Here is a 27,996-nt window from a genome sequence, read left to right on the forward strand (position 1 = left end):
ACCATAGTGAAGAAGACATTAGTGAGCTTGAGACCCCCAGCAACCATCCTCGTGTTGCAGGTGGACTAAGCAGGACTTAGAGCCCCATCACAGTGCCTCCACCTCACTTACTGACTCACTGATACATAAGAGACACAATGACCAGAAGATCCTGAAACTCACCAACAAGATCATTCAGCTGCTGACTGGAGAGGTGACTGCTGGGAATGGGGCATTATACAGTAACACCAGGGGGACGTGTCTGGGTGATGACTGGAGAGGTTACTGCTGGGAATGGGGCATTATACAGTAACACCGGGGGATGTGTCCAGGTAATGACTGGAGAGGTGACTGCTGGGAATGGGGAATTATTTAGTAACACCAGGGGATGTGTCCGGGTGATGACTGGAGAGGAGACTGCCGGGAATGGGACATTATACGGTAACACCAGGGGACGTGTCCGAGTGATGACTGGAGAGGTGACTGCTGGGAATGGGACATTATACAGTAACACCAGGGGATGTGTCTAGTTGATGACTGGAGAGGTGACTGCCGTGAATGGGACATTATACAGTAACACCAGGGTACGTGTCTGGGTGATGACTGGAGAGGTGACTGCTGGGAATGGGACATTATACAGTAACACCAGGGGATGTGTCTGGGTGATGACTGTATCACTGTGTGTGTCAGGTTCCTATAAGGTGTCAGGATGTCACTGTCTATGTCTCCATGCAGGAGGGGGAGTATATAGAGGAACACAGGGGTCTGTACAAGGACGTGATGATGGAGAATCACCAGCCCCTCACATCACTGGGTAAGAGGAGACTGTCATGTATTGTACAGGGGAGAGCAGGTATGGGGGCCCCTATATACTCACATCACCTGATAATCACATATATACACTGTACTCAGTCACTGTGTGTCTCCTACAGATGGGCCCAGTAACAGAGATACCCCAGAGAGATGTCCCCGTCCTCTGTATTCCCAGGATTGTACAGAGGAGAATCACAGGACCCCACAGGAGGATCAGGTAGGTGGGATTTAGGGTCTCGCCAATATACCAAAGTGACTGTCACTATATGATCTGTAGAGGAGCTGTGTGTATTATACACTGATATTATACTGTTTCACCTCAGTTTAATCTGTTTGCAAATGTCATTATAGTACATGACTGATATGAAGGCAGAAGATATAGAGGGAGAAGAAGAGACGTATGTGACTGATATGAAGGCAGAAGATATAGAGGGAGAAGAAGAGACGTATGTGACTGATATAAAGGCAGAAGATATAAAGGGAGAAGAAGAGACGTATGTGACTGATATGAAGGCAGAAGATACAGAGGGAGAAGAAGAGACGTATGTGACTGATATAAAGGCAGAAGATATAGAGGGAGAAGAAGAGACGTATGTGACTGATATGAAGGCAGAAGATACAGAGGGAGAAGAAGAGACGTATGTGACTGATATAAAGGCAGAAGATACAGAGGGAGAAGAAGAGACGTATGTGACTGATATAAAGGCAGAAGATATAGAGGGAGAAGAAGAGACGTATGTGAGGGGTGATCAGCAGTGTAAGGAGGAGGAGATCCCTACATATATCAGCACAGGTGAGTAATAAACACTTATTACAGAAAAGAGTCACATATTCTCCTTGCTCAGTCACTACAGCAATCTCTTATCCTACAGCCTCCTCTGTATTTTCCCAGTGGTGGAGTCAGGAGCCATCAGCCCCTATTATACTCCTGCTCTCCTCTCACATCATGTCACTGTGTGTTACCAGCCCAGAGATCTGACCAGTCTCCTCCCCACACTCTCTGGTGTATCTCATACATCAGGAGACATCAGCCCCTATTGTACTCCTGCTCTCCTCTCGCATCATGTCACTGTGTGTTACCAGCCTAGAGATCCGACCAGTCTCCTCCCCACACTCTCTGGTATATCTCATACATCAGGAGCCATCAGCTCCTATTATACTCCTGCTCTCCCCCTCACATCATGTCACTGTGTGTTACCAGCCCAGAGATCTGACCAGTCTCCTCCCCACACTCTCTGGTGTATCTCATACATCAGGAGCCATCAGCCCCTATTATACTCCTGCTCTCCCCCTCACATCATGTCACTGTGTTACCAGCCCAGATATCTGACCAGTCTCCTCCCCACACTCTCTGGTGTATCTCATACATCAGGAGACATCAGCCCCTATTATACTCCTGCTCTCCTCCTCACATCATGTCACTGTGTGTCACCAGCCCAGAGATCTGACCAGTCTCCTCCCCACACTCTCTGGTGTATCTCATACATCAGGAGCCATCAGCCCCTATTATACTTCTGCTCTCCCCCTCACATTATGTCACTGTGTGTCACCAGCCCAGAGATCTGACCAGTGTCCTCCCCACACTCTCTGGTGTATCTCGTACATCAGGAGCCATCAGCCCCTATTATTCTCCTGCTCTCCTCTCACATCATGTCACTCTGTGTCACCAGCCCAGATATCTGACCAGTCTTCTCCCCACTCTCTCTGGTGTATCTCATACATTAGGAGCCATCAGCCCCTATTATACTCCTGCTCTCCCCCTCACATCATGTCACTGTGTGTTTCCAGCCCAGAGATCTGACCAGTCTCCTCCCCACTCTCTCTGGTGTATCTCATACATCAGGAGCCATCAGCCCCTATTATACTCCTGCTCTCCCCCTTACATCATGTCACTGTGTGTTACCAGTCCAGAGATCTGACCAGTCTCCTCCCCACACTCTCTGGTGTATCTCATACATCAGGAGCCATCAGCCCCTATTATACTCCCGCTCTCCTCCTCACATCATGTCACTATGTGTTACCAGCCCAGAGATCTGACCAGTCTCCTCCCCACACTCTCTGGTGTATCTCATACATCAGGAGCCATCAGCCCCTATTATACTCCTGCTCTCCTCCTCATATCATGTCACTGTGTGTTACCATCCCAGAGATCTGACCAGTCTCCTCCCCACACTCTCTGGTGTATCTCATACATCAGGAGCCATCAGCCCCTATTATACTCCTGCTCTCCCCCTCACATCATGTCACTGTGTTACCAGCCCAGATATCTGACCAGTCTCCTCCCCACACTCTCTGGTGTATCTCATACATCAGGAGACATCAGCCCCTATTATACTCCTGCTCTCCTCCTCACATCATGTCACTGTGTGTCACCAGCCCAGAGATCTGACCAGTCTCCTCCCCACACTCTCTGGTGTATCTCATACATCAGGAGCCATCAGCCCCTATTATACTTCTGCTCTCCCCCTCACATTATGTCACTGTGTGTCACCAGCCCAGAGATCTGACCAGTGTCCTCCCCACACTCTCTGGTGTATCTCGTACATCAGGAGCCATCAGCCCCTATTATTCTCCTGCTCTCCTCTCACATCATGTCACTCTGTGTCACCAGCCCAGATATCTGACCAGTCTTCTCCCCACTCTCTCTGGTGTATCTCATACATCAGGAGCCATCAGCCCCTATTATACTCCTGCTCTCCCCCTCACATCATGTCACTGTGTGTTTCCAGCCCAGAGATCTGACCAGTCTCCTCCCCACTCTCTCTGGTGTATCTCATACATCAGGAGCCATCAGCCCCTATTATACTCCTGCTCTCCCCCTTACATCATGTCACTGTGTGTTACCAGTCCAGAGATCTGACCAGTCTCCTCCCCACACTCTCTGGTGTATCTCATACATCAGGAGCCATCAGCCCCTATTATACTCCCGCTCTCCTCCTCACATCATGTCACTATGTGTTACCAGCCCAGAGATCTGACCAGTCTCCTCCCCACACTCTCTGGTGTATCTCATACATCAGGAGCCATCAGCCCCTATTATACTCCTGCTCTCCCCCTCACATCATGTCACTGTGTGTTACCAGCCCAGAGATCTGACCAGTCTCCTCCCCACACTCTCTGGTGTATCTCATACATCAGGAGCCATCAGCCCCTATTATACTCCTGCTCTCTCTCCTCACATCATGTCACTGTGTGTTACCAGCCCAGAGATCTGACCAGTGTCCTCCCCACACTCTCTGGTGTATCTCGTACATCAGGAGCCATCAGCCCCTATTATTCTCCTGCTCTCCTCTCACATCATGTCACTCTGTGTCACCAGCCCAGATATCTGACCAGTCTTCTCCCCACTCTCTCTGGTGTATCTCATACATCAGGAGCCATCAGCCCCTATTATACTCCTGCTCTCCCCCTCACATCATGTCACTGTGTGTTTCCAGCCCAGAGATCTGACCAGTCTCCTCCCCACTCTCTCTGGTGTATCTCATACATCAGGAGCCATCAGCCCCTATTATACTCCTGCTCTCCCCCTTACATCATGTCACTGTGTGTTACCAGTCCAGAGATCTGACCAGTCTCCTCCCCACACTCTCTGGTGTATCTCATACATCAGGAGCCATCAGCCCCTATTATACTCCCGCTCTCCTCCTCACATCATGTCACTATGTGTTACCAGCCCAGAGATCTGACCAGTCTCCTCCCCACGCTCTCTGGTGTATCTCATACATCAGGAGCCATCAGCCCCTATTATACTCCTGCTCTCCTCCTCATATCATGTCACTGTGTGTTACCATCCCAGAGATCTGACCAGTCTCCTCCCCACACTCTCTGGTGTATCTCATACATCAGGAGCCATCAGCCCCTATTATACTCCTGCTCTCCCCCTCACATCATGTCACTGTGTTACCAGCCCAGATATCTGACCAGTCTCCTCCCCACACTCTCTGGTGTATCTCATACATCAGGAGACATCAGCCCCTATTATACTCCTGCTCTCCTCCTCACATCATGTCACTGTGTGTCACCAGCCCAGAGATCTGACCAGTCTCCTCCCCACACTCTCTGGTGTATCTCATACATCAGGAGCCATCAGCCCCTATTATACTTCTGCTCTCCCCCTCACATTATGTCACTGTGTGTCACCAGCCCAGAGATCTGACCAGTGTCCTCCCCACACTCTCTGGTGTATCTCGTACATCAGGAGCCATCAGCCCCTATTATTCTCCTGCTCTCCTCTCACATCATGTCACTCTGTGTCACCAGCCCAGATATCTGACCAGTCTTCTCCCCACTCTCTCTGGTGTATCTCATACATCAGGAGCCATCAGCCCCTATTATACTCCTGCTCTCCCCCTCACATCATGTCACTGTGTGTTTCCAGCCCAGAGATCTGACCAGTCTCCTCCCCACTCTCTCTGGTGTATCTCATACATCAGGAGCCATCAGCCCCTATTATACTCCTGCTCTCCCCCTTACATCATGTCACTGTGTGTTACCAGTCCAGAGATCTGACCAGTCTCCTCCCCACACTCTCTGGTGTATCTCATACATCAGGAGCCATCAGCCCCTATTATACTCCCGCTCTCCTCCTCACATCATGTCACTATGTGTTACCAGCCCAGAGATCTGACCAGTCTCCTCCCCACACTCTCTGGTGTATCTCATACATCAGGAGCCATCAGCCCCTATTATACTCCTGCTCTCCCCCTCACATCATGTCACTGTGTGTTACCAGCCCAGAGATCTGACCAGTCTCCTCCCCACACTCTCTGGTGTATCTCATACATCAGGAGCCATCAGCCCCTATTATACTCCTGCTCTCTCTCCTCACATCATGTCACTGTGTGTTACCAGCCCAGAGATCTGACCAGTGTCCTCCCCACACTCTCTGGTGTATCTCGTACATCAGGAGCCATCAGCCCCTATTATTCTCCTGCTCTCCTCTCACATCATGTCACTCTGTGTCACCAGCCCAGATATCTGACCAGTCTTCTCCCTACTCTCTCTGGTGTATCTCATACATCAGGAGCCATCAGCCCCTATTATACTCCTGCTCTCCCCCTCACATCATGTCACTGTGTGTTTCCAGCCCAGAGATCTGACCAGTCTCCTCCCCACTCTCTCTGGTGTATCTCATACATCAGGAGCCATCAGCCCCTATTATACTCCTGCTCTCCCCCTTACATCATGTCACTGTGTGTTACCAGTCCAGAGATCTGACCAGTCTCCTCCCCACACTCTCTGGTGTATCTCATACATCAGGAGCCATCAGCCCCTATTATACTCCCGCTCTCCTCCTCACATCATGTCACTATGTGTTACCAGCCCAGAGATCTGACCAGTCTCCTCCCCACGCTCTCTGGTGTATCTCATACATCAGGAGCCATCAGCCCCTATTATACTCCTGCTCTCCTCCTCATATCATGTCACTGTGTGTTACCATCCCAGAGATCTGACCAGTCTCCTCCCCACACTCTCTGGTGTATCTCATACATCAGGAGCCATCAGCCCCTATTATACTCCTGCTCTCCCCCTCACATCATGTCACTGTGTTACCAGCCCAGATATCTGACCAGTCTCCTCCCCACACTCTCTGGTGTATCTCATACATCAGGAGACATCAGCCCCTATTATACTCCTGCTCTCCTCCTCACATCATGTCACTGTGTGTCACCAGCCCAGAGATCTGACCAGTCTCCTCCCCACACTCTCTGGTGTATCTCATACATCAGGAGCCATCAGCCCCTATTATACTTCTGCTCTCCCCCTCACATTATGTCACTGTGTGTCACCAGCCCAGAGATCTGACCAGTGTCCTCCCCACACTCTCTGGTGTATCTCGTACATCAGGAGCCATCAGCCCCTATTATTCTCCTGCTCTCCTCTCACATCATGTCACTCTGTGTCACCAGCCCAGATATCTGACCAGTCTTCTCCCCACTCTCTCTGGTGTATCTCATACATCAGGAGCCATCAGCCCCTATTATACTCCTGCTCTCCCCCTCACATCATGTCACTGTGTGTTTCCAGCCCAGAGATCTGACCAGTCTCCTCCCCACTCTCTCTGGTGTATCTCATACATCAGGAGCCATCAGCCCCTATTATACTCCTGCTCTCCCCCTTACATCATGTCACTGTGTGTTACCAGTCCAGAGATCTGACCAGTCTCCTCCCCACACTCTCTGGTGTATCTCATACATCAGGAGCCATCAGCCCCTATTATACTCCCGCTCTCCTCCTCACATCATGTCACTATGTGTTACCAGCCCAGAGATCTGACCAGTCTCCTCCCCACACTCTCTGGTGTATCTCATACATCAGGAGCCATCAGCCCCTATTATACTCCTGCTCTCCCCCTCACATCATGTCACTGTGTGTTACCAGCCCAGAGATCTGACCAGTCTCCTCCCCACACTCTCTGGTGTATCTCATACATCAGGAGCCATCAGCCCCTATTATACTCCTGCTCTCTCTCCTCACATCATGTCACTGTGTGTTACCAGCCCAGAGATCTGACCAGTCTCCTCCCCACACTCTCTGGTGTATCTCATACATCAGGAGCCATCAGCCCCTATTATACTCTTGCTCTCCCCCTCACATTATGTCACTGTGTTACCAGCCCAGAGATCTGACCAGTCTCCTCCCCACACTCTCTGGTATATCTCATACATCAGGAGACATCAGCACCTATTATACTCCTGCTCTCCCCCTCACATCATGTCACTGTGTGTTACCAGCCCAGAGACCTGACCAGTCTCCTCCCCACACTCTGGTGTATCTCATACATCAGGAGACATCAGCCCCTATTATACTCCTGCTCTCCCCTCACATCATGTCACTGTGTGTTACCAGCCCAGAGATCTGACCAGTCTCCTCCCCACACTCTCTGGTGTATCTCATACATTAGGAGCCATCAGCCCCTATTATACTCCTGCTCTCCTCACATCATGTCACTGTGTGTTACCAGCCCAGAGATCTGACCAGTCTCCTCCCCACACTCTCTGGTGTATCTCATACATCAGGAGCCATCAGCCCCTATTATACTCCTGCCTCCCCCTCACATCATGTCACTGTGTGTTACCAGCCCAGAGATCTGACCAGTCTCCTCCTCACACTCTCTGGTGTATCTCATACATCAGGAGCCATCAGCCCCTATTATACTCCTGCTCTCCCCCTCACATCATGTCACTATGTGTTACCAGCCCAGAGATCTGACCAGTCTCCTCCCCACACTCTCTGGTGTATCTCATACATCAGGAGCCATCAGCCCCTATTATACTCCTGCTCTCTCTCCTCACATCATGTCACTGTGTGTTACCAGCCCAGAGATCTGACCAGTCTCCTCCCCACACTCTCTGGTGTATCTCATACATCAGGAGCCATCAGCCCCTATTATACTCTTGCTCTCCCCCTCACATTATGTCACTGTGTTACCAGCCCAGAGATCTGACCAGTCTCCTCCCCACACTCTCTGGTATATCTCATACATCAGGAGACATCAGCACCTATTATACTCCTGCTCTCCCCCTCACATCATGTCACTGTGTGTTACCAGCCCAGAGACCTGACCAGTCTCCTCCCCACACTCTGGTGTATCTCATACATCAGGAGACATCAGCCCCTATTATACTCCTGCTCTCCCCTCACATCATGTCACTGTGTGTTACCAGCCCAGAGATCTGACCAGTCTCCTCCCCACACTCTCTGGTGTATCTCATACATCAGGAGCCATCAGCCCCTATTATACTCCTGCTCTCCCCCTCACATCATGTGACTGTGTGTTACCAGCCCAGAGATCTGACCAGTCTCCTCCCCACACTCTCTGGTGTATCTCATACATCAGGAGCCATCAGCCCCTATTATACTCCTGCTCTCCCCCTCACATCATGTCACTGTGTGTTACCAGCCCAGAGATCTGACCAGTCTCCTCCCCACACTCTCTGGTGTATCTCATACATCAGGAGCCATCAGCCCCTATTATACTCCTGCTCTCCCCTCACATCATGTCACTGTGTGTTACCAGCCCAGAGATCTGACCAGTCTCCTCCCCACACTCTCTGGTGTATCTCATACATTAGGAGCCATCAGCCCCTATTATACTCCTGCTCTCCTCACATCATGTCACTGTGTGTTACCAGCCCAGAGATCTGACCAGTCTCCTCCCCACACTCTCTGGTGTATCTCATACATCAGGAGCCATCAGCCCCTATTATACTCCTGCCTCCCCCTCACATCATGTCACTGTGTGTTACCAGCCCAGAGATCTGACCAGTCTCCTCCTCACACTCTCTGGTGTATCTCATACATCAGGAGCCATCAGCCCCTATTATACTCCTGCTCTCCCCCTCACATCATGTCACTATGTGTTACCAGCCCAGAGATCTGACCAGTCTCCTCCCCACACTCTCTGGTGTATCTCATACATCAGGAGCCATCAGCCCCTATTATACTCCTGCTCTCTCTCCTCACATCATGTCACTGTGTGTTACCAGCCCAGAGATCTGACCAGTCTCCTCCCCACACTCTCTGGTGTATCTCATACATCAGGAGCCATCAGCCCCTATTATACTCTTGCTCTCCCCCTCACATTATGTCACTGTGTTACCAGCCCAGAGATCTGACCAGTCTCCTCCCCACACTCTCTGGTATATCTCATACATCAGGAGACATCAGCACCTATTATACTCCTGCTCTCCCCCTCACATCATGTCACTGTGTGTTACCAGCCCAGAGACCTGACCAGTCTCCTCCCCACACTCTGGTGTATCTCATACATCAGGAGACATCAGCCCCTATTATACTCCTGCTCTCCCCTCACATCATGTCACTGTGTGTTACCAGCCCAGAGATCTGACCAGTCTCCTCCCCACACTCTCTGGTGTATCTCATACATCAGGAGCCATCAGCCCCTATTATACTCCTGCTCTCCCCCTCACATCATGTCACTGTGTGTTACCAGCCCAGAGATCTGACCAGTCTCCTCCTCACACTCTCTGGTGTATCTCATACATCAGGAGCCATCAGCCCCTATTATACTCCTGCTCTCCCCCTCACATCATGTCACTGTGTGTTACCAGCCCAGAGATCTGACCAGTCTCCTCCCCACACTCTCTGGTGTATCTCATACATCAGGAGCCATCAGCCCCTATTATACTCCTGCTCTCCCCCTCACATCATGTCACTGTGTGTTACCAGCCCAGAGATCTGACCAGTCTCCTCCCCACACTCTCTGGTGTATCTCATACATCAGGAGCCATCAGCCCCTATTATACTCCTGCTCTCCCCTCACATCATGTCACTCTGTGTTACCAGCAGCCATACTGTGTGCTAGCAGTACCTCTGCCTATAGTATTACATGCCAGGTTTTCAATGAGAGTGTCTCTATTAGCACATGCCGGTCTATATATAAACCACTCCTTTTTCTCTAACATCCATAAGGGATACTGGGGACTTTGTACGGTGGGGTATAGATGGTGTCCAAAGGAGCCGGTGCACTTTAAAGTTCTTCCCCTGGGTGTGCTGGCTCCTCCCCTCTATGCCCCCTCCTACATCCAGTTTAGTAAAATGTGCCCTCAGGAGAGGATGCCGCTCTGGAGCTCCAGAGGATTTTTCTTCAGTTTATTTTAAACGTTGTTGTTGTCGGTATGCTGTTTGGGCGACAGTATAACAGTATACCTGCACAAAGGGAGTTGGGGGGGATGGTCACCGGTCTCTTCAGGCGTCAGAGCCGCTTCCCAGCTGCAGGACCACAGTCCTGAAAGGTTGTTGGTACCACAGGGGATTGCGCATTAGCAAATGCAATCGCAGCACGCTGCACACCCCTAACAATGCCGGGAGGTGAGAAGAGTGGTGAGTACAAACCAGGGGACCCACAAGGGCGCTATCGCAGAGGCGGCATACGGACGCTCTACAGGGGGATCCGCTATAGCCCCCTGTGTACACTGGCAGCGTTGTTGGAAACAGGCATTTATGTTACTTTTTACACCTGTTTGGAGACATTTGCCAGTATAAATATCTGTAGACCTCCGACGCCATTACAGGGGGCGGAGCTTCCTCAGAGGGGGACCATTGGCGTTTTGGCGTCTTCCTCTGCTTACAGCTGCAGCAGCAAGGACACACAGCTCCTGCAGACACTCAGGATACACAGGAAACTGGTACAGGGGTGTAAATAAGGGGAGAGCCGCTATTATACACGCTTTACTGTCCTGAAAAGGACAAGGCTCCGGTGTTACACCGTGATACAGACATCCTGCAGTCTTACTGAGACTGCTGGGCTTGGATGTGCTGTTCCTCTCTCTGCGTCTCCTCACATACCAGTCTGGGCAGGCTTGCTATTCAATATACTTGTCTGTTTGTGTGATTGATTGTTGTCTACTGTAAACATGGTAAAACACCAATTATGCAGTGTATGTCACACCAGATTCTCTCCCTCTGCGTTGGGTTCCCTCTCATGTGAACAATGCAGCCAGTCTTCCCAAGTTAGTTAGACTGGAGGGGGAGGGTCAGGAGCCATCCTGGCTCAGTGCCATAAAAATCATGATGACAGACATGTCATCCCAGCTCACTGCTAATAAGCAAAAGACACAACTACTGCAGCAGGCTGTAGCAGACCTAGCTGCAAGGGCAGATGATAAACAGCCCCCTCTCCCTAGTTCAGGGCCACATAAGCGTGGGCTGCCTGATTTACTCTCAGAATCTGAGGCTTTCAGTACACACTGAGGTGTGATCGCGCTGCGGGGCGAGCTAATAGTCACAATACCCAGGACACTGGCAGATACAGCCTTACAGGGGTCTTACCCATCGTGTAAGCATAAAAAGTACCTCAGGCCAGTATAAAATGCGGGAAGACCGTGCGCGTATTCAGCAGCTCACCAGCGCAATTTTCTCTCTGCAGCTCACACAGAAAACGCTGGCAGGGAAGCGCTGCCCCTCCATCACAACTCCAGACTACCTCGGCGGTACCAGGGGGTTATAGAGGGGAGGGGGGGGGGCAGCAGTTATATCCTTACTAATACCCTACTAAGGGCATTTAGTCTGCACCTGGCTAAGTTATTTGTTAGCTGAAGGGGCTCTTTGTGGCTGGTGTCCTCATTCCTCTGTGTATCTCTAAAGGGCTCTGTGTGGAATTGTGCTTACTGCATATTCTCTGTGTGTGTGTGTGTGTGTGTGTGTGTGTGTGTGTGTGTGTGTGTGTGTGTACCTCACATTACAATGCCCAAGGAGTGTGTTTTCTGTACAGCAGAATGTTTTTCCTCCCCAGGGGGATCACTACAGTGTACTCAGGACAGTACACATTCTCAGGCTACTGGGTCTGAACCTCCTTGGTTGGACTCCATAAAGGGGATGATTACTAATATTTCTAATAAACTCTCCCATACTGAGAAGGAGACGCAGTATTTGAGAGAGTCTGTGGAGAACCTGATGAATAAAGAGTCAGCTCCCACACCTGCGCCTCAAACCTCTCCCATTTATCCACAGAAGCGTACACTGGCCCAGATATTGCAGGCTGACACTGATGTCGATGCTCAGATACAGGGGACGGTGAGGTGTATCTGGGGGGGGGATGTGCAGCTCTTGCTCAAGGGGTGCAGGCTCTGACAGAGGCCATTAGGGATGTATTGCAGATCTCAGAAAAAGTAACAGTAGAAGAGGAAGAATCTTATTTTAATGTAAAAAAGAATTCCTCAGTTACTTTCCCTGCGTCAAAAGAGTTAAGTTCTCTTTTTGCAGAAACTTGGGTAAATCCAGAGAAAAAGTTTAAAATCCCTAAAAGATTGCTCACCTCATTTCCTTTCCCTCAGGATGATAGGAAGAAATGGGAAAATCCACCGATAGTGGACGCCTCTGTATCTAGATTGTCACGTAAAATTATTTACCTGTCCCAGGCGCAGCCTCCTTAAAGGATACGCGGAATTGAGACCACACTCAAATCTCTGTACACAGCTGCTGGGGTGGCTCAAAGACCCACTATTGCTTGTGCGTGGATATCTAGGGCCATTGCAAAATGGTCAGGTAAACTAATTGATGATTTAGATTCTCTACATAGGAGTGATATTGAATTACTCTTGCATCACATTCAGGACTCTGCAAACGTTATGGTGAAGGCCATGGAGGAAATTGGCCTGCTCAACGCACGTGTCAGTGTCCGCACGCAGAGGCTTATGGCTACGCCAATAGACTACGGATGCGGATTCCAGGAGAAGCGTGGAGAGCCTGCCCTTCACAGGTGAGGCCTTGTTCGGAGATGAACTGGATACCTGGATATTCAAGGCGACTGCGGGTAAGTCGACATATCTTCCTTCCGCAGCAACCCCAGCTAGAAAATCATATTCTGCCCCTACGTTGCAGTCCTTTCGGGCAGCAACATTTTAAAAACAGATCCAAAGGTTCCTCCACTGCCTTTAGAGGTGGTCGAGGAAAATCCAGAAAACCTGCAACTACAGGTTCTCAAGAACAGAGCTCAGGTTCTGCTTCCTGAAAGTCTTCAGCATGACGGTGGACCACACTGCCTGAAGAACAGGCAGGTGGGAGAACGTTTAAAGGATTTCAGTCATATCTGGGGAACATCATGCTTAAATCCCTGGGTCAAAGATCTTATTGCCCATGGATACAGACTGGAGTTTCAAGAACTCCCACCTCACAGATTCTTCAAATCAGGCTTACCAGCTACTCAGGAAGCAAGTACAATCCTGCAACAGGCAATTCAAAAGTTGGTTCAGACACAGGTCATTGTCCCAGTTCCACCTCGGCTACAGAACAAGGGTTATTTCTCTTACGTCCTAGAGGATGCTGGGGACTCTGTAAGGACCATGGGGTATAGACGGGCTCCGCAGGAGATAGGGCACCTAAAAGAACTTTGACTATGGGTGTGCACTGGCTCCTCCCTCTATGCCCCTCCTTCAGACCTCAGTTAGATTCTGTGCCCAGAGGAGAAAATGTACAATGCAGAGAGCTCTCCTGAGTTTTCTGTTTTGAAGAATTTTGTTAGGTTTTTTATTTTCAGGGAGTCCTGTTGGCAACAGGCTCCCTGCATCGTGGGACTCAGGAGAGAGAAGCAGAGCTGGCTTCTCAAGTTGGGCACTGTTTCTAAGGCTACTGGGCACCATTAGCTCCAGAGGGAGTCGGAACACAGGTCTCACCTGGGGTTCGTCCCGGAGCCGCGTCACCGTCCTCCTCACAGATGCCGAATATAGAAGCCAGGTGAGTATGAGAAGGCAAAGAAGACATCAGGCGGCAGAAGACATCAGATCTTCATGAGGTAAGACATTGCTCCCAGTACACACACACAAGCAGGCACTGAAGGGTGCAGGGCGCAGGGGGGGGCGTCTTGGGCAGCAAGTTTCCTCATTTTTTGGCAATATAAAGCAGGATTAGGCTGTGGGACAGTAAATTCTAAAATCCCCCGCCATTTTTTATATAGAATTACTGGGACCGAAGCCCGCCGTCGGGTGGGTGGGGCTTGATCCTCAGCACTAACCAGCGCCATTTTCTCCACAGAAACTGCATGAGATACGCTGGCTCCCTGATCTCTCCCCTGCTGAACTTCACAGGCTGGAAAAAAGAGGAGGGGGCACATTGGCGACGCAGTGAGTGGGAATTAAGGTTATACAGGTTGAGTATCCCTTATCCAAAATGCTTGGGACCAGAGGTATTTTGGATAAGGGATTTTTCCGTATTTTGGAATAATTGCATACCATAGTGAGATATCATGGTGTTGGGACCTAAATCTAAGCACAGAATACATTTATGTTTCATATACACCTTGTACACACAGCCTGAAGGTCATTTAATACAATATTTTTAATAACTTTGTGTATTAAACAAAGTTATTGTACATTGAGCCATCAAAAAACAAAGGTTTCACTATCTCACTCTCACTCCAAAAAGTCCGTATTTCTGAATATTCCATATTTCTGAATATTTGGATATGGGATACTCAACCTGTATATATAAAAAGCGCTATCTGGTATATATATTCCAGTGTTTGGGAGCTGGGTGTGTGCTGGCATTCTCTCTCTCTGTCTCTCCTAAGGGCCTGGTTAGGGTTTTGTCCCGTTATAGGATAATCCCTGTGTGTGTGGGGTGTCGGTACTTGTGTGTCGACATGTCTGAGGCGGAAGGCTTCTCCAAGGAGGAGGTGGAGCAAATGAGTGGTGTCCCCCCGTTGGTTGTGCTGACTCAGGATTGGATGGACATGTGGCATATGTTGAATGCAAGTGTGGCATCTTTACATAAAAGGCTTGATAAGGCTGAATTAGGGGGGACATCGGGGTCAATCCTCGGATTGGACCGACTCACAGGACCCGTCGGGGTCTCAAAAGCGTCCCTTAACACAAGACACTACTACCGACACAGATTCTGATTCCAGTGTCGATTATGACGAAGTTAAATTGCACCCTAGGGTGACTAAAACCATTCAGTGTATGATTGTGGCCATAAGGGATGTGTTGCATATTGAGGATGAACCTTCGGTCCCCGACACAAGGGTACACATGTTTAAGGGAAAGAAACAGATTATTAACTTTCCCACATCTCATGAATGAAATGATTTCTTTGGGAAAGCTTGGGAGACTCCGGAAAAGAGACCGCAGATCCCCAAAATTATTTATATGGCATACCCCTTCCCTAAACAGGACAGGGAGATTTGGGAATCACCCCCCACTGTGGACAAGGCCCTGACGCGCTTGTCCAAGAAAGTGGCGCTATCGTCTCCTGACACAGCGGCCCTTAAGGACCCTGCAGATCGCAGGCAAGAAACTACCTTAAAGTGTATTTATTCTCATACAGGTGCTGTGCCAAGACCGACAATTGCGTCGGCATGGGTGTGTAGCGCAATTGCAGCTTGGACAGATGAGCTGACAGATCACTTTGATAATATGGATAAGGATACTATATTCTTAACTCTAGCCCATATAAAAGAAACAGTCTTATTTATGAGGGATGCTCAAAGGGACATTGGATTGCTAGCTTCTAGGGCCAATACCATGTCTATCTCTGCGAGAAGATCCTTATGGACTCGCCAATGGACGGGTGATGCAGATTCCAAAAAACATATGGAAGTACTACCCTATAAGGGAAATGTATTGTTTGGGGATGGGCTGACGGACCTGGTTTCCACAGCTACAGCAGGTAAATCAAATTTTTTACCATATATTCCCCAACAGTAAAAGAAAGTACAACCCTATCAGATGCAGTCCTTTCGGTCGCACAAGTCCAGAAGAGGTCGGGGATCCTCTTTCCTTGCCAGAGGTAAGGGCAGAGGCAAAAGAGCACCTGTTTCGGCAGGTGCCCAGGAACAAAAGTCCTTCCCGGCTGCTCCAAAAGCCACAGCATGACGCTGGGGCTCTCCTGAGGGAGTCCTCACCGGTGGGGGCACGTCTTCGACTTTTCAGTCAGGCCTGGGTCAGATCAGACCTGAATCCCTGGGTGTTGGAAATAGTTTCCCAGGGTTACAAACTGGAATTCGAGGAGGTGCCCCCGCGCTGATTTTTCAAATCGGCCCTACCAGCTTCCACATCGGAAAGGGATGTAGTGTTAGCTGCAATTCAAACGCTGTGTATACAGCAAGTGATAATCAAGGTTCCCCTGCACCAGCAGGGAAGAGGTTACTACTCAACCCTATTTGTGGTCCCGAAACCGGACGGTTCAGTCAGACCTATTTTGAATCTGAAATCCCTAAACCTGTTCATAAAAAGATTCAAATTCAAAATAGAATCTCTCAGAGTGATAATAGCCAACATAGAGGAGGGGGAGTTTATGGTGTCTCTGGACATAAAGGATGCGTACCTTCATGTCCCCATATATGCCTCCCATCAGGAATACCTGAGATTCGCTGTACAGGATTGTCATTACCAATTTCAGACGTTGTCGTTTGGACTTTCCACGGCCCCGAGGATTTTCACCAAGATAATGGCGGAAATGATGGTGGTCCTGCGCAAGCATGGAGTCACAATTATCCCATACTTGGACGATCTCCTGATAAAAGCGAGATCAAGAGAGAAATTGCTGAGCAGTGTGGCGCTCTCTCTGAGAGTGCTCCAGCAACACGATTGGATTCTAAATCTACCGAAGTCGCAGTTGATTCCGACAACTCGACTACCGTTCCTAAGTATGATACTGGATACGGAACAAATGAAAGTCTTCCTTCCAATAGAGAAAGCCCAGGACATCCAGAACATGGTCAGAGAGCTGCTAAAACCAAAAAGGGTGTCAGTTCACCAATGCACTCGAGTTCTGGGAAAAATGGTGGCGGCCTACGAGGCCATTCCCTTCGGAAGGTTCCATGCGAGGACTTTTCAATGGGACCTTCTGGACAAGTGGTCCGGGTCCCATCTGCACTTACATCGGAAAATAACTCTGTCCCCAGGAGCCAGAGTGTCTCTCCTGTGGTGGTTGCAAAGTGCTCACCTGCTGGAGGGTCGCAGGTTCAGAATTCAGGATTGGATCCTGGTTACCACGGACGCGAGCCTCCGGGGATGGGGAGCGGTCACACAAGGAAAAAATTTTCAGGGACTTTGGTGAGACCAGGAGTCCTGTCTACACATCAATGTGTTGGAACTCAGGGCCCTTCACAACGGCCATCGACAAGCGGAGAGTCTTCTTCAAAACCTACCGGTTCTGATTCAATCAGACAATGTCACAGCAGTGGCTCATGTGAACTGCCAAGGCGGGACAAGAAGCAGAGTCGCGATGGCGGAAACCACCAGGATTCTTCGCTGGGCGGAAAATCATGTAAGCGCTCTGTCGGCTGTCTTCATTCCGGGAGTGGACAACTGGGAAGCAGACTTCCTCAGCAGACACGATCTCCATCCAGGAGAGTGGGGACTTCATCAAGAAGTCTTTGCAGATATAACACGTCTTTGGGGAACTCCTCAAATAGACATGATGGCGTCATGCCTCAACAAAAAACTTCGGAGGTATTGTGCAAGGTCTCGGGACCGTCAGGCATTGGCTGTAGACGCTCTAATAACACCGTGGGTGTTCAAATCGGTCTACGTGTTTCCTCTTCCTCTCATCACAAAAGTGTTGAGGATCATAAGGCAAAGAAAAGTACAGACGATACTCGTTGTCCCGGACTGGCCTCGAATTTGACGGCGGTGTCGTACATAAACCAGCAGGGTGGAACAAAGAGCAGAGCTGCAATGTTAGAGGTAACAAGAATTCTCCTCTGGGCAGAAAAACACGCTGTGTCATTGTCGGCAATCTTCATTCTGGGAGTAGATAACTGGAAAGCAGACTTCCTCAGCAGAAGTGACCTCCACCAAAGACGGTGGGGCCTCCACCCACAGGTGTTCGGTGATGTGACAAGTCGGTGGGGAATTCCTCAGATCGACATGATGGCCTCTCATCTCAGCAAGAAGCTCAGGTGGTATTGTTCCAGGTCGAGAGACCCACAAGCAGTGTCGGTGGACGCGCTGGTGACTCAGTGGGTTTACCAGACAGTGTATGTGTTCCCTCCACTTCTGCTCTTCCCAAAAATTCTCAAAATAATCAAAAAGACAAGGATTCAGGAGTTGCTCCTAGAGGATCCGTGGCCTCTTTGCGAGGACCTTCTGCAACAGGGGCCGTTCATCTACCAAGACTTACCACAGCTACTTTTGACGGCATGGAAGTTGAGCGTGAGATTCTAGCCCGGAAAAAGGATCCTGGACAAGGTAATTCCAACCCAGGAAGGGAGTAATGTCTAAGCATTACCATCATATTTGGAAATAATGTGTCTTGGTGTGAATCCAAGCAGTTTCCTGCGGTGGAGTTTCAACTGAGATGTTTACTTCTCTTCTGGAAGCAGGTGTGGATGTGGGCCTTCACCTGGGCTCTATAAAAGTCCAGATTTCGGCCTCGTCCATTTTCTTCCAGAAACAATTGGCTGCCCTCCCTGACGTTCAGACGTTCTTAAAAAGGGGTTCTGCACATCCAACCGCTCTTTGTGCCTCCTACAGCACCTTGGGATCTTAATGTGGTGTTGCAGTTCCTGCAATCAGATTGGTTTGAGCCTTTACAGGTGGTGTTGGCCTTCGTGTCAGCAAGTGGTGTGTCGAAATTGGGGGCGTTGTCTCATAAGAGCCCCTACTTAATATTCCATGAGGATAGAGCTAAACTCAGAACGCGTCAGCAATTTATTCCTAAGGTTGTGTCGGCTTTTCATATCAACCAACTTATTGTCAGTGGCTACTGACACCTCGGCTACTTCATGGGCCTTGGATGTTGTGAGGGCCTTGAAGGTGTATGTAAAGCGGACAGCTCATCACAGGAAATCGGATGCGCTATTTGTGCTTTATGATCCCAATAAGATTGTGTGTCTAAGCAGACAATTGCTCGCTGGATCAGGCTTACTATCCAGCATGCTTATTCCATGGCAGGATTGCCGGTTTTAAGATCTGTACAGGCCCACTCTACTCATTCAGTGGGGTCTTCCTGGGCGGCTGCCTGGGGTGTCTTGACTTTACAACTTTGCCGAGCGGCTACCTGGTCAGGTTCGAACACGTTTGCGAAGTTCTACAAGTTCGATACTTTGGCCTCTGAGGACCTTTAGTTTGGTCAGTGTGTTCTACAGGAACCTCAGCACTCTCTCACCCGGTTTGGGAGCTTTGGTACATCCCCATGGTACTAAATGGAACCCCAGTATCCTCTAGGATGTAAGAGAAAATAGGATTTTAATTACCTACCGGTAAATCCTTTTCTCGTAATCCGTAGAGAATGCTGGGCGCCCGCCCAGTGCTTTGTGTTTTCCTGCATATTTACTAGGTTAAGTATTGTTGGTTCAGCTGTTGCTGTTCCTGTTCAAGTTTGCTTAGCATGGCTTTCCTCTTGTTATGTGTGTGCTGGTTCGAATCTCACCACTGTCCTTGTATATCCTTCTCTCGAAGTATGTCTGTCTCCCCCGGCACAGTTTCTAGACTGAGTCTCATAGGAGGGGCATAGAGGGAGGAGCCAGCCCACACTATTAAATTCTTTAAGTGCCCTTGGCTCCTAGTGGACCCGTCTTTACCCCATGGAATGAAATGGACCCCAGCATCCTCTACGGACTACGAGAAAAGGATTTACCGGTAGGTAATTAAAATCCTATTTTACACAGCAGCTGGTGTATCACAAAGACCTGTGAAAGCGGGTTGCTGGATGACACATGCCATTCACACATGGGCGGGTCAAATTCAAGAGGTCCTTGCAGGAGATATTTCCCTGGTAACTACAGTGACTCTCATAAAGCACAATCAGGACAGTGCACGCGTCCTGTGTGACTCTCTCAAGGAGATAGGTGCTATTAACACTAGGACTACTGCCATGGCAGTGTCGACGCGCAGAGCTTTGTGGCTGTGTCAGTGGATAGCAGACGTAGATACCAAGCGCAGTGTGGAGTCTCTTCCTTTTTCAGGGGAGTGGCCATTCGGGGTTGATTTGGATACGTGAATTTCAAAGGTTACTGCGGAGAAATCCACGTTTCTCCCCTCTGGGGCTCTGCCGGCTAAGCGTTCCTACCCAGGGCTTTCTACCCAGTCCTTTCGGACTGCCAGGTTCAGATCAAGAGCCAGATGCACCTGAAACGCGGCGAGAGGCACTAGAGGTAAGACAAAAAAAAAAACAGCTTCCGCAGGTTCTTGGGAACAAAGCACCAGTTCAGTTTCCACTAGGGCCTCAGCATGATGGTGACCCCCCATCCTGATGGGATCTGGAGGTGGGAGTTCGAATGCATTACTTCAACCGCATCTGGGAAAGCTCCTGCCAGGATGCCTGGATAAAGTGATCCCATTTCTCAGGACTACAAGCTGGAGTTAAACAGTTCTCCTCCCCAACGATTTTTCAAATCAAGCTTACCAGTTTAGGAAGATACATGAGTTACGCTGCAACAGGCCATGCTAAAGTAGGCCCAGTCCCAAGTCATTGTTCCAGTGCCACTACAACAGGGAAAGGGTTACTACTCCAACCTGTTTGTGGTACCAAAACCGGATGGTTCAGTAAAGCCCATTTTGAATCTAAAATCCTTGAACCCTTATCTAAAGGTTTTCAAGTTCAAGATGGAATCCTTGTGAGCAGTGATTGCGGATCTGGAAGAACAGGAGTTCATGGATATAGAGGACGCTTATCTCCATATCCCGATTTGGCCGCCTCACCAGGCTTACCTACGGTTTGCCCTGCTGAACGATCACTACCAGTTCCAGGCGCTACCCTTCGGCCTGTCCACAGCTCTGAGGGTCTTCACAAAGGTGATGGCAGAGATAATGTTCCAGCTCTGAGTCTAGGGGATCAGTATTGTCCCTTACCTAGACGAGCTCTTGATAAAGGCTAGATCCAGGGAGCTTCTGTTGCTCAATATAGGCCGCACTATTCAGCTTCTGTCACATCATAGGTGGATCCCACCTGGAGCCTACTCAGCAGCTCCTATTACTGGGAATGTTTCTCAATGCAGTGGCTCAGAAAGTATTCCTCCTAGAGGACAAGGCAAGGACGCTCCAGGATGTGGTCCGAGCGGTTCTACGACTGAATCGGATCTCCATCCATCTTTGCATAAGATTGTTGGTAAAGATCTAAGCCTCATACGAGGCGATCCAGTATGGAAGGTTCCATGCCAGAACATTTTAATTGGATCTCCTGAGCTAATGGTCCGGTTCACATCTTCAGATACCCCGGATCATACATTACCGTTCAAAAGTTTGGGGTCACTTAGAAATGTCCTTTTTTTTTTTTTTTTTTTTTTAAGGAAAAGCACTGTTTTTTTCAATGAAGATAACATTAAATTAATCAGAAATACACTCTATACATTGTTGATGTGGTAAATCACTGTACTAGCTGCAAACGTATGGTTTTTAATGGAATATCTACAGAGTTGTATAGAGGCCCATTTCCAGCAACCATCACTCCAGTGTTCTAATGGAGGTTAGGGTTAGGTTGTGGGTAAGGGGGGTTAAGTTTAGGCACTGCTGGGGGGAGGTTAGGGTTAGGCTGTGGGTAAGGGGGGTTAGGTTTAGGCACTGCTGGGGAGAGGTTCGGTTAGGCTGTGGGTAAGGGTGGTTAGGTTTAGGCACTGTTGGGTGGAGGTTAGGGTTAGGCTGTGGGTAAGGGTGGTTAGGTTTAGGCACTGTTGGGTGGAGGTTAGGGTTAGGCTGTGGGTAAGGGGGGCTTAGGTTTAGGCACTGCTGGGGGGAGGTTAGGTTTAGGCTGTGGGTAAGGGGGGTTAGGTTTAGGCACTGCTGGGGGGAGGTTAGGGTTAGTCTGTGGGTAAGGGGGGGCTAGGTTTAAGCATTGCTGGGGGGAAGTTAGGGTTAGGCTGTGGGTAAGGGGGGGTTAGGTTTAGGCAATGCTGGGGGAGGATATGTTTAGGCTGTGAGTAAGGGGGGGTAGGTTTAGTCACTGCTGGGGGGAGGTTAGGTTTAGGCTGTGGATAAGGAGGGTTAGGTTTAGGCACTGCTGGGGGGAGGTTAGGTTTAGGCTGTGAGTAAGGGGGGTTAGGTTTAGGCTGTGGGTAAGGGGGGGGTAGGTTTAGTCACTGCTGGGGGAGGATATGTTTAGGCTGTGAGTAAGGGGGGGTAGGTTTAGTCACTGCTGGGGGGAGGTTAGGTTTAGGCTGTGGATAAGGAGGGTTAGGTTTAGGCACTGCTGGGGGGAGGTTAGGTTTAGGCTGTGGATAAGGAGGGTTAGGTTTAGGCACTGCTGGGGGGAGGTTAGGTTTAGGCTGTGAGTAAGGGGGGTTAGGGTTAGGCTGTGGGTAAGGGGGGGTTAGGTTTAGGCAATGCTGGGGGAGGATATGTTTAGGCTGTGAGTAAGGGGGGGTAGATTTAGTCACTGCTGGGGGGAGGTTAGGTTTAGGCTGTGGATAAGGAGGGTTAGGTTTAGGCACTGCTGGGGTAGGTTAGGTTTAGGCTGTGGGTAAGGAGGGTTATGTTTATGCACTGCTGGGGGGAGGTTAGGTTTAGGCTGTGGGTAAGGGGGTAGGTTTAGGCACTGCTGGGGGGAGGTTAGGTTTAGGCTGTGGGTAAGGGGGGTTAGGTTTAGGCACTGCTGGGGGGGGGTTAGGGTTAGGCTGTGGGTAAGGGGGTTAGGTTTAGGCACTGCTGGGGGGAGGTTAGGGTTAGGCTGTGGGTAAGGGGGGTTAGGTTTAGGCACTGCTGGGGGGAGGTTAGGGTTAGGCTGTGGGTAAGGGGGGTTAGGTTTAGGCACTGCTGGGGGGAGGTTAGGGTTAGGCTGTGGGTAAGGGGGTTAGGTTTAGGCACTGCTGGGGGGAGGTTAGGGTTAGGCTGTGGGTAAGGGGGGTTAGGTTTAGGCACTGCTGGGGGGAGGTTAGGGTTAGGCTTAGGCTGTGGGTAAGGGGGTTAGGTTTAGGCACTGCTGGGGGGAGGTTAGGGTTAGGCTGTGTGTGGGAGGGTTAGACGTAGGCAGTGCTGCGATTTAGGATGCCGGTGTGGTTTCTCATTTCTAGCCTTATATGATGTAGCCCGGGCTCAGATCACTTGTATAAATACTTTTGACGGAAGCAGACGTTTTAGGCAGCTTGACTGGATGATCCCAGAAGTAACGGGTGCACCACAGGTAGCAGCAGTGCCTGCACAATTGATTCATGTTATATTCTCATAGATCCTTAGCTTGGTCTATTTGTGAATGGCGCTGGGAATATCAGGGAAACTTACTGTAGTGGATGCCTGAAACAACCACTGAGGTCGGGCTACAAGCCCATGACACTCCCAGAAGACACACAAGGCATGCAAGGAAAGCCACCACCCAAATTCAGCCACCCGCTCCTAGGCTACTTACCCTACACCACAGCACTTACGCTGTCTCCGGCGTTCACCTCACACCTTCAGCACAGCGTAGAGCAGCCGTGGAGCCGTCTTCACTTTCTGCCCGGCCCCTGTGTGAATCCGCGGCTGCATGTGACTAGGAGGGGGAGGCACCGCCAGAGGACTGGTAGTGGTAAGGCTCCACCTCCTCTTTTACAGGCAGGAAGCGCAGTCAATTGAGAGCCAGGAATTGGCTGCAGCGGAGCGCGTCCTCGGGGACCCACACGTTTTTGAAAAGTGAGTCCCCGTCCTCAGATCTGGGTAAAATACACGCTATAACACGTATTTGCGTACACTGTGTGTGTGTGTGTGTATGTATATGTGTGTGTGTGTATATATATATATATATATATATATATTAAGCAACAATGTGGGTCATTCCGAGTTCGCAAGCAGCTTTCGTTCGTTGCGCAGCGATCAGGCAAAAAAAACGGCACTTCTGCGCATGCGCAATGCGCACGCACGGCGTTCTTTTACAACGATCGATGTAGTTTCACACAAGGTATAGCGACGCTTTTCAGTCGCACTGCTGGCCGCAGAGTGATTGACAGAAAGAGGGCATTACTGGGTGTCAACTGACCATTTTCAGGGAGTGTTCAAAAAAACGCAGGCGTGCCAGGAAAAATGCAGGTGTAGCTGGCCGAACGCAGGGCGTGTTTGTGACATCAAAACTAAAACTGAACAGTCTGAAGTGATCGCAAGCTAGGAGTAGTGTCTGAAGCTACCCTGAAGCTGCACAAAAAAATATTGTAGCCGCGCTGCGATCCTTTCGATCGCACTTCTGCTAAGCTAACATAAACTCCCAGAGAGTGGCGGCTTAGCGTTTGCACGGCTGCTAAAAACAGCTAGCGAATGAACAACTCGAAATGAGGGCCAATGTGTATAGTGTATTTGAATTGTATTTAAGGTGGAATGCACTTGGTTGTGTGTCCCAGGAGGGGGGAATCCATTACTGTGTAGGCCAGGCATGTCCAAACTGCTGCCCTCCAGCTGTTGAGAAACTATACATCCCAGCATGCCCTGACACAGCTTTAGCATTCTATGACAGCAAAACTGTCAGGGCTTGCTGGGATATGTAGTTTCACAACAGCTGGAGGGCCGCAATTTGGACATGCCTGGTGTAGGCTGGTGGATTCCCCCAGTACTTTACCCCCAAAATGGAATGCCTTCCTCTCTAGCCTCCCACATGGAGGTATCATAGGGAGAGAGAGGAGCAGCTCAGCTTTAAAACAAGCTGAGTGGTTTTCTGGAGCTCCGTAGGGATCACCCTCGGTGGGCAGGAAAGCATGACCGGGGATTTAGGCTGACCATTTCTGGAGCCCAATTTTAGGCTGCAGATGGTGAGCTGGGTACCCGGGCAGATTCCTGGAAGTAGTTTAGATGGGAAAACTTCCCCCAGCCTAGACTGAGCGTCACCAGGGCGGATACCAATCCTCCAGGATGGGACGGTCAAAGGAGAGTGACTACTCCCTACCGTCCATAGAGAACAATGTTAGCTGTGCATGTCGCCAAGGCATGCACATCACATGGATAAACATTGATTGGTTGAGAACAGCACGGTGGACTTACCCCCTGTGGTATGTGTATTGGAGTAAGATAAAAAGAGGAGGGCTGTGAGCCTCCAGAGGTATTATACCATTTTCACTCTTAAAAATAAGAGAAACCGCGCTGTTACTGGGATTTTTTGTGTCTGAGCAGCCCTGAGCAAAAAAAAGGATACTGACAATGTGTTTAAGAACAAGGCGCTTGTAACAGTGTATAAAGTGTATTGCAGCGGTCATCTTGAGGCAGATGTTTATTCACCCAGTCTTAAAAAAAGACTGTTCCCTATTGCTAGTGGCAACACCAATACAGCAAGATGTTTACAGCAGAGTGAAAATGGTAATGTGTTTAAGAACAAGGCGCTTGTAACAGTGTATAAAGTGTATTGCAACAAATAATTGTTGCAATACTGCAGTGCAATACCTGTAATAATAAAAAGGATTAGTAAATGTTTACAGCCCCTTTTGTATTTTTTATTGGTCCTGCTGGATATCTGTATTACCGGCTCGTAGCTCCGTTAATGTCTCTGTGCAGGATGGCAAGAAAAACCTATCTGTCCCTATACTACCCACCTTGTACTTGGCGGAGGTGGAACGGGATCTTCACTCCTGGCTGTTATTTCTCCGCAAACAGCTGTTTGTTTTAGCCGCGTCTCCTGTGTGCCGAGCTGTGCGGCTGCAGACGCTCGGGATCCCGGCTTGTAGGGACGGACGGAGGATATCTTCTTATGTGCGCTCTGTGTGGCTGAGAGTGCACGGACCGTGTGAATGCTTCCAACACGTTTCGGGCTGCACGCCCTTTATCGAGGATATCACTGGTTTAGCCTATCTTGTTATTTATAAAAAACTTTATTGAACAATTGTTAAAAAACGGGGGAATCCCCCCCCCCCGGAAGTGAGGTAAAAAAAAGTGCGGTTTGCAAATGGCCCAGTTAAGTGTTATTTATCTGCTGGAGTGATAATAGATTGGGTCTTAGTCCCAGCGGCAGCTGAGAGCTATCAGGTAGGGTAGATAAGAAGCCACTTAGTGAGGAGAGCTCCAGAAAGCACCTCTGGATGGACTCAGGCCCCTCTTATTTATTATTTTATATGCTAGCAGGGGTGACAGGTGTGGTACATCCCTGCAAAGGCAGATCTAATCTCTTTCTCATCAGACTCTGCTGTCTTCCCTGCACTCTCACTCAGATGTTCACTGCTGCCAGTAGCACACGTATGAGAAGCAGAAGTATGGCGGCAGCTGTATAGATCCTGATATGTAATTCTCTATATCATACTTACCGTACACACATCATCCTTATTACTATTGAGAATATAGAGGTAAGACACTGATGATGGGGGTGTAACAGTGGATTATAACCTAGCAGATGATGATGATTACAGGATATCATATGGTGTATTGCATGTAAAGTACCTTGTTCCACACCTACTCTGCTGTAGCAATATATCTTATATAAGGGTGAGTAACACATGTACAGGCTTACCAGCGTATGAGCACACACATAAAGGAATGCTACCTTACCAATGCTTCCAGGAGTAACGTTAGGAGACATTTCTCTGATCCATCAGCTCATATGACTGATGTTATTGTTCATCTAGAATCTCCAATTCATACGATATGTTCCCCATCCATTGTTTTACATTGGTGCTGACATAGGACTTAGCGAGTGACTACATCTCCATTTATACTTCATGGTTAGTTACCAGTACAAGAGAGAGATATATCTAAGTCTTATTATAATATTACATTTGTTATTGTGTGTTCTCATTTTTGTATTTCTATAATGTATTTTATTTCCAGCAGGTGGACACACAAGCAGGAATATCTCAGAAGGACATCTAATGTTATCCCCGGATTGTGACATAAAAGATAATGACAGTAGACAGGATTCCCCAGGAGATAACCCCATTACCCCAATTATACATCCAGCTCTATCAGCTGATCCCTCTGATCCTGGGAAATGTTCTCCTGATCACTCTGATATTGGTGCATCTGTTACAGCTCTGAGAGTAGATACAGTGTTTCCCTGTTCTATAGATGCCATATGTTTTACACAGAACACAAACCTTATTACTCATCAGCCAGCTAAGGCAGGTGAGAGGCCATTTCCATGTTCTGAGTGTGGAAAATGTTTTACATACAAGTCAGCTCTTGTTACACATCAGGGAAGACACACAGGTGAGCGGCCATTTTCATGCTCTGCGTGCGGGAAATGTTTTACCCGGAACTCACAACTTGTTACACATCAGCGAAGTCACACAGGTGAGAATCCATTTCCATGTTCTGAGTGCGGGAACTGTTTTACATACAAATCACTTCTAATACATAAGAGATTGCATACAAGTGAAAAACCATATTCCTGTTCTGAGTGTGGGAAATGTTTTACATACAAATCAACTCTTGATGCACATAAGAGTAGTCACACAGGTACATCACCATTTCCATGTTCTGAGTGTGGGAAACATTTTGCACATAAATCACAACTTGCTAGACATCAGAGAAGTCACACAGGTGAGAGGCCATTTCCATGTTCTGAGTGTGGGAAATGTTTTATCTGGAAATCACAACTTGTTACACATCAGCTAAGTCACACAGGTGAGAAGCCATTTCCATGTTCTGAGTGTGGGAAATGTTTTGCCCGGAAATCAGATCTTGTTAAACATCAGAGAAGTCACACAGGTGAGAAGCCATTTTCTTGCTCTGAGTGTGGGAAATGTTTTACACAGAAATCATATCTTGTTATACATCACAGAAGTCACACAGATGAGAAGCCATTTCCATGTTCTGAGTGTGGGAAATGTTTTGCCCGGAAATCACAACTTGTTAGACATCAGCTAAGTCACACAGGTTAGAAGCCATTTCCATGTTCTGAGTGTGGGAAATGTTTTGCAGACAAAAT

The 27,996-nt window shown here is 49.0% G+C and overlaps 2 protein-coding genes across 4 annotated transcripts in view; one reads left to right on the forward strand and one right to left on the reverse strand.

The window, feature by feature from the left end:
• Positions 1–27,996, reverse strand: part of LOC134984275 (zinc finger protein 260-like) — a 150,943-nt gene that overhangs the window by 42,079 nt on the left and 80,868 nt on the right. The window lies entirely within an intron of this gene.
• On the forward strand, positions 43–27,964 carry LOC134984276 (gastrula zinc finger protein XlCGF26.1-like). The gene is made up of 5 exons (XM_063949903.1): positions 43–193; positions 715–793; positions 912–1,009; positions 1,144–1,585; positions 26,901–27,964. The coding sequence occupies exons 2-5, from the start codon at positions 760–762 to the stop codon at positions 27,947–27,949; spliced, it is 1,623 nt and encodes a 540-aa protein (XP_063805973.1). The 5' UTR covers positions 43–193; positions 715–759; the 3' UTR covers positions 27,950–27,964.

The sequence above is a fragment of the Pseudophryne corroboree genome (assembly GCF_028390025.1).
Source record: "Pseudophryne corroboree isolate aPseCor3 chromosome 3 unlocalized genomic scaffold, aPseCor3.hap2 SUPER_3_unloc_46, whole genome shotgun sequence".
Taxonomy (NCBI): domain Eukaryota; kingdom Metazoa; phylum Chordata; class Amphibia; order Anura; family Myobatrachidae; genus Pseudophryne; species Pseudophryne corroboree.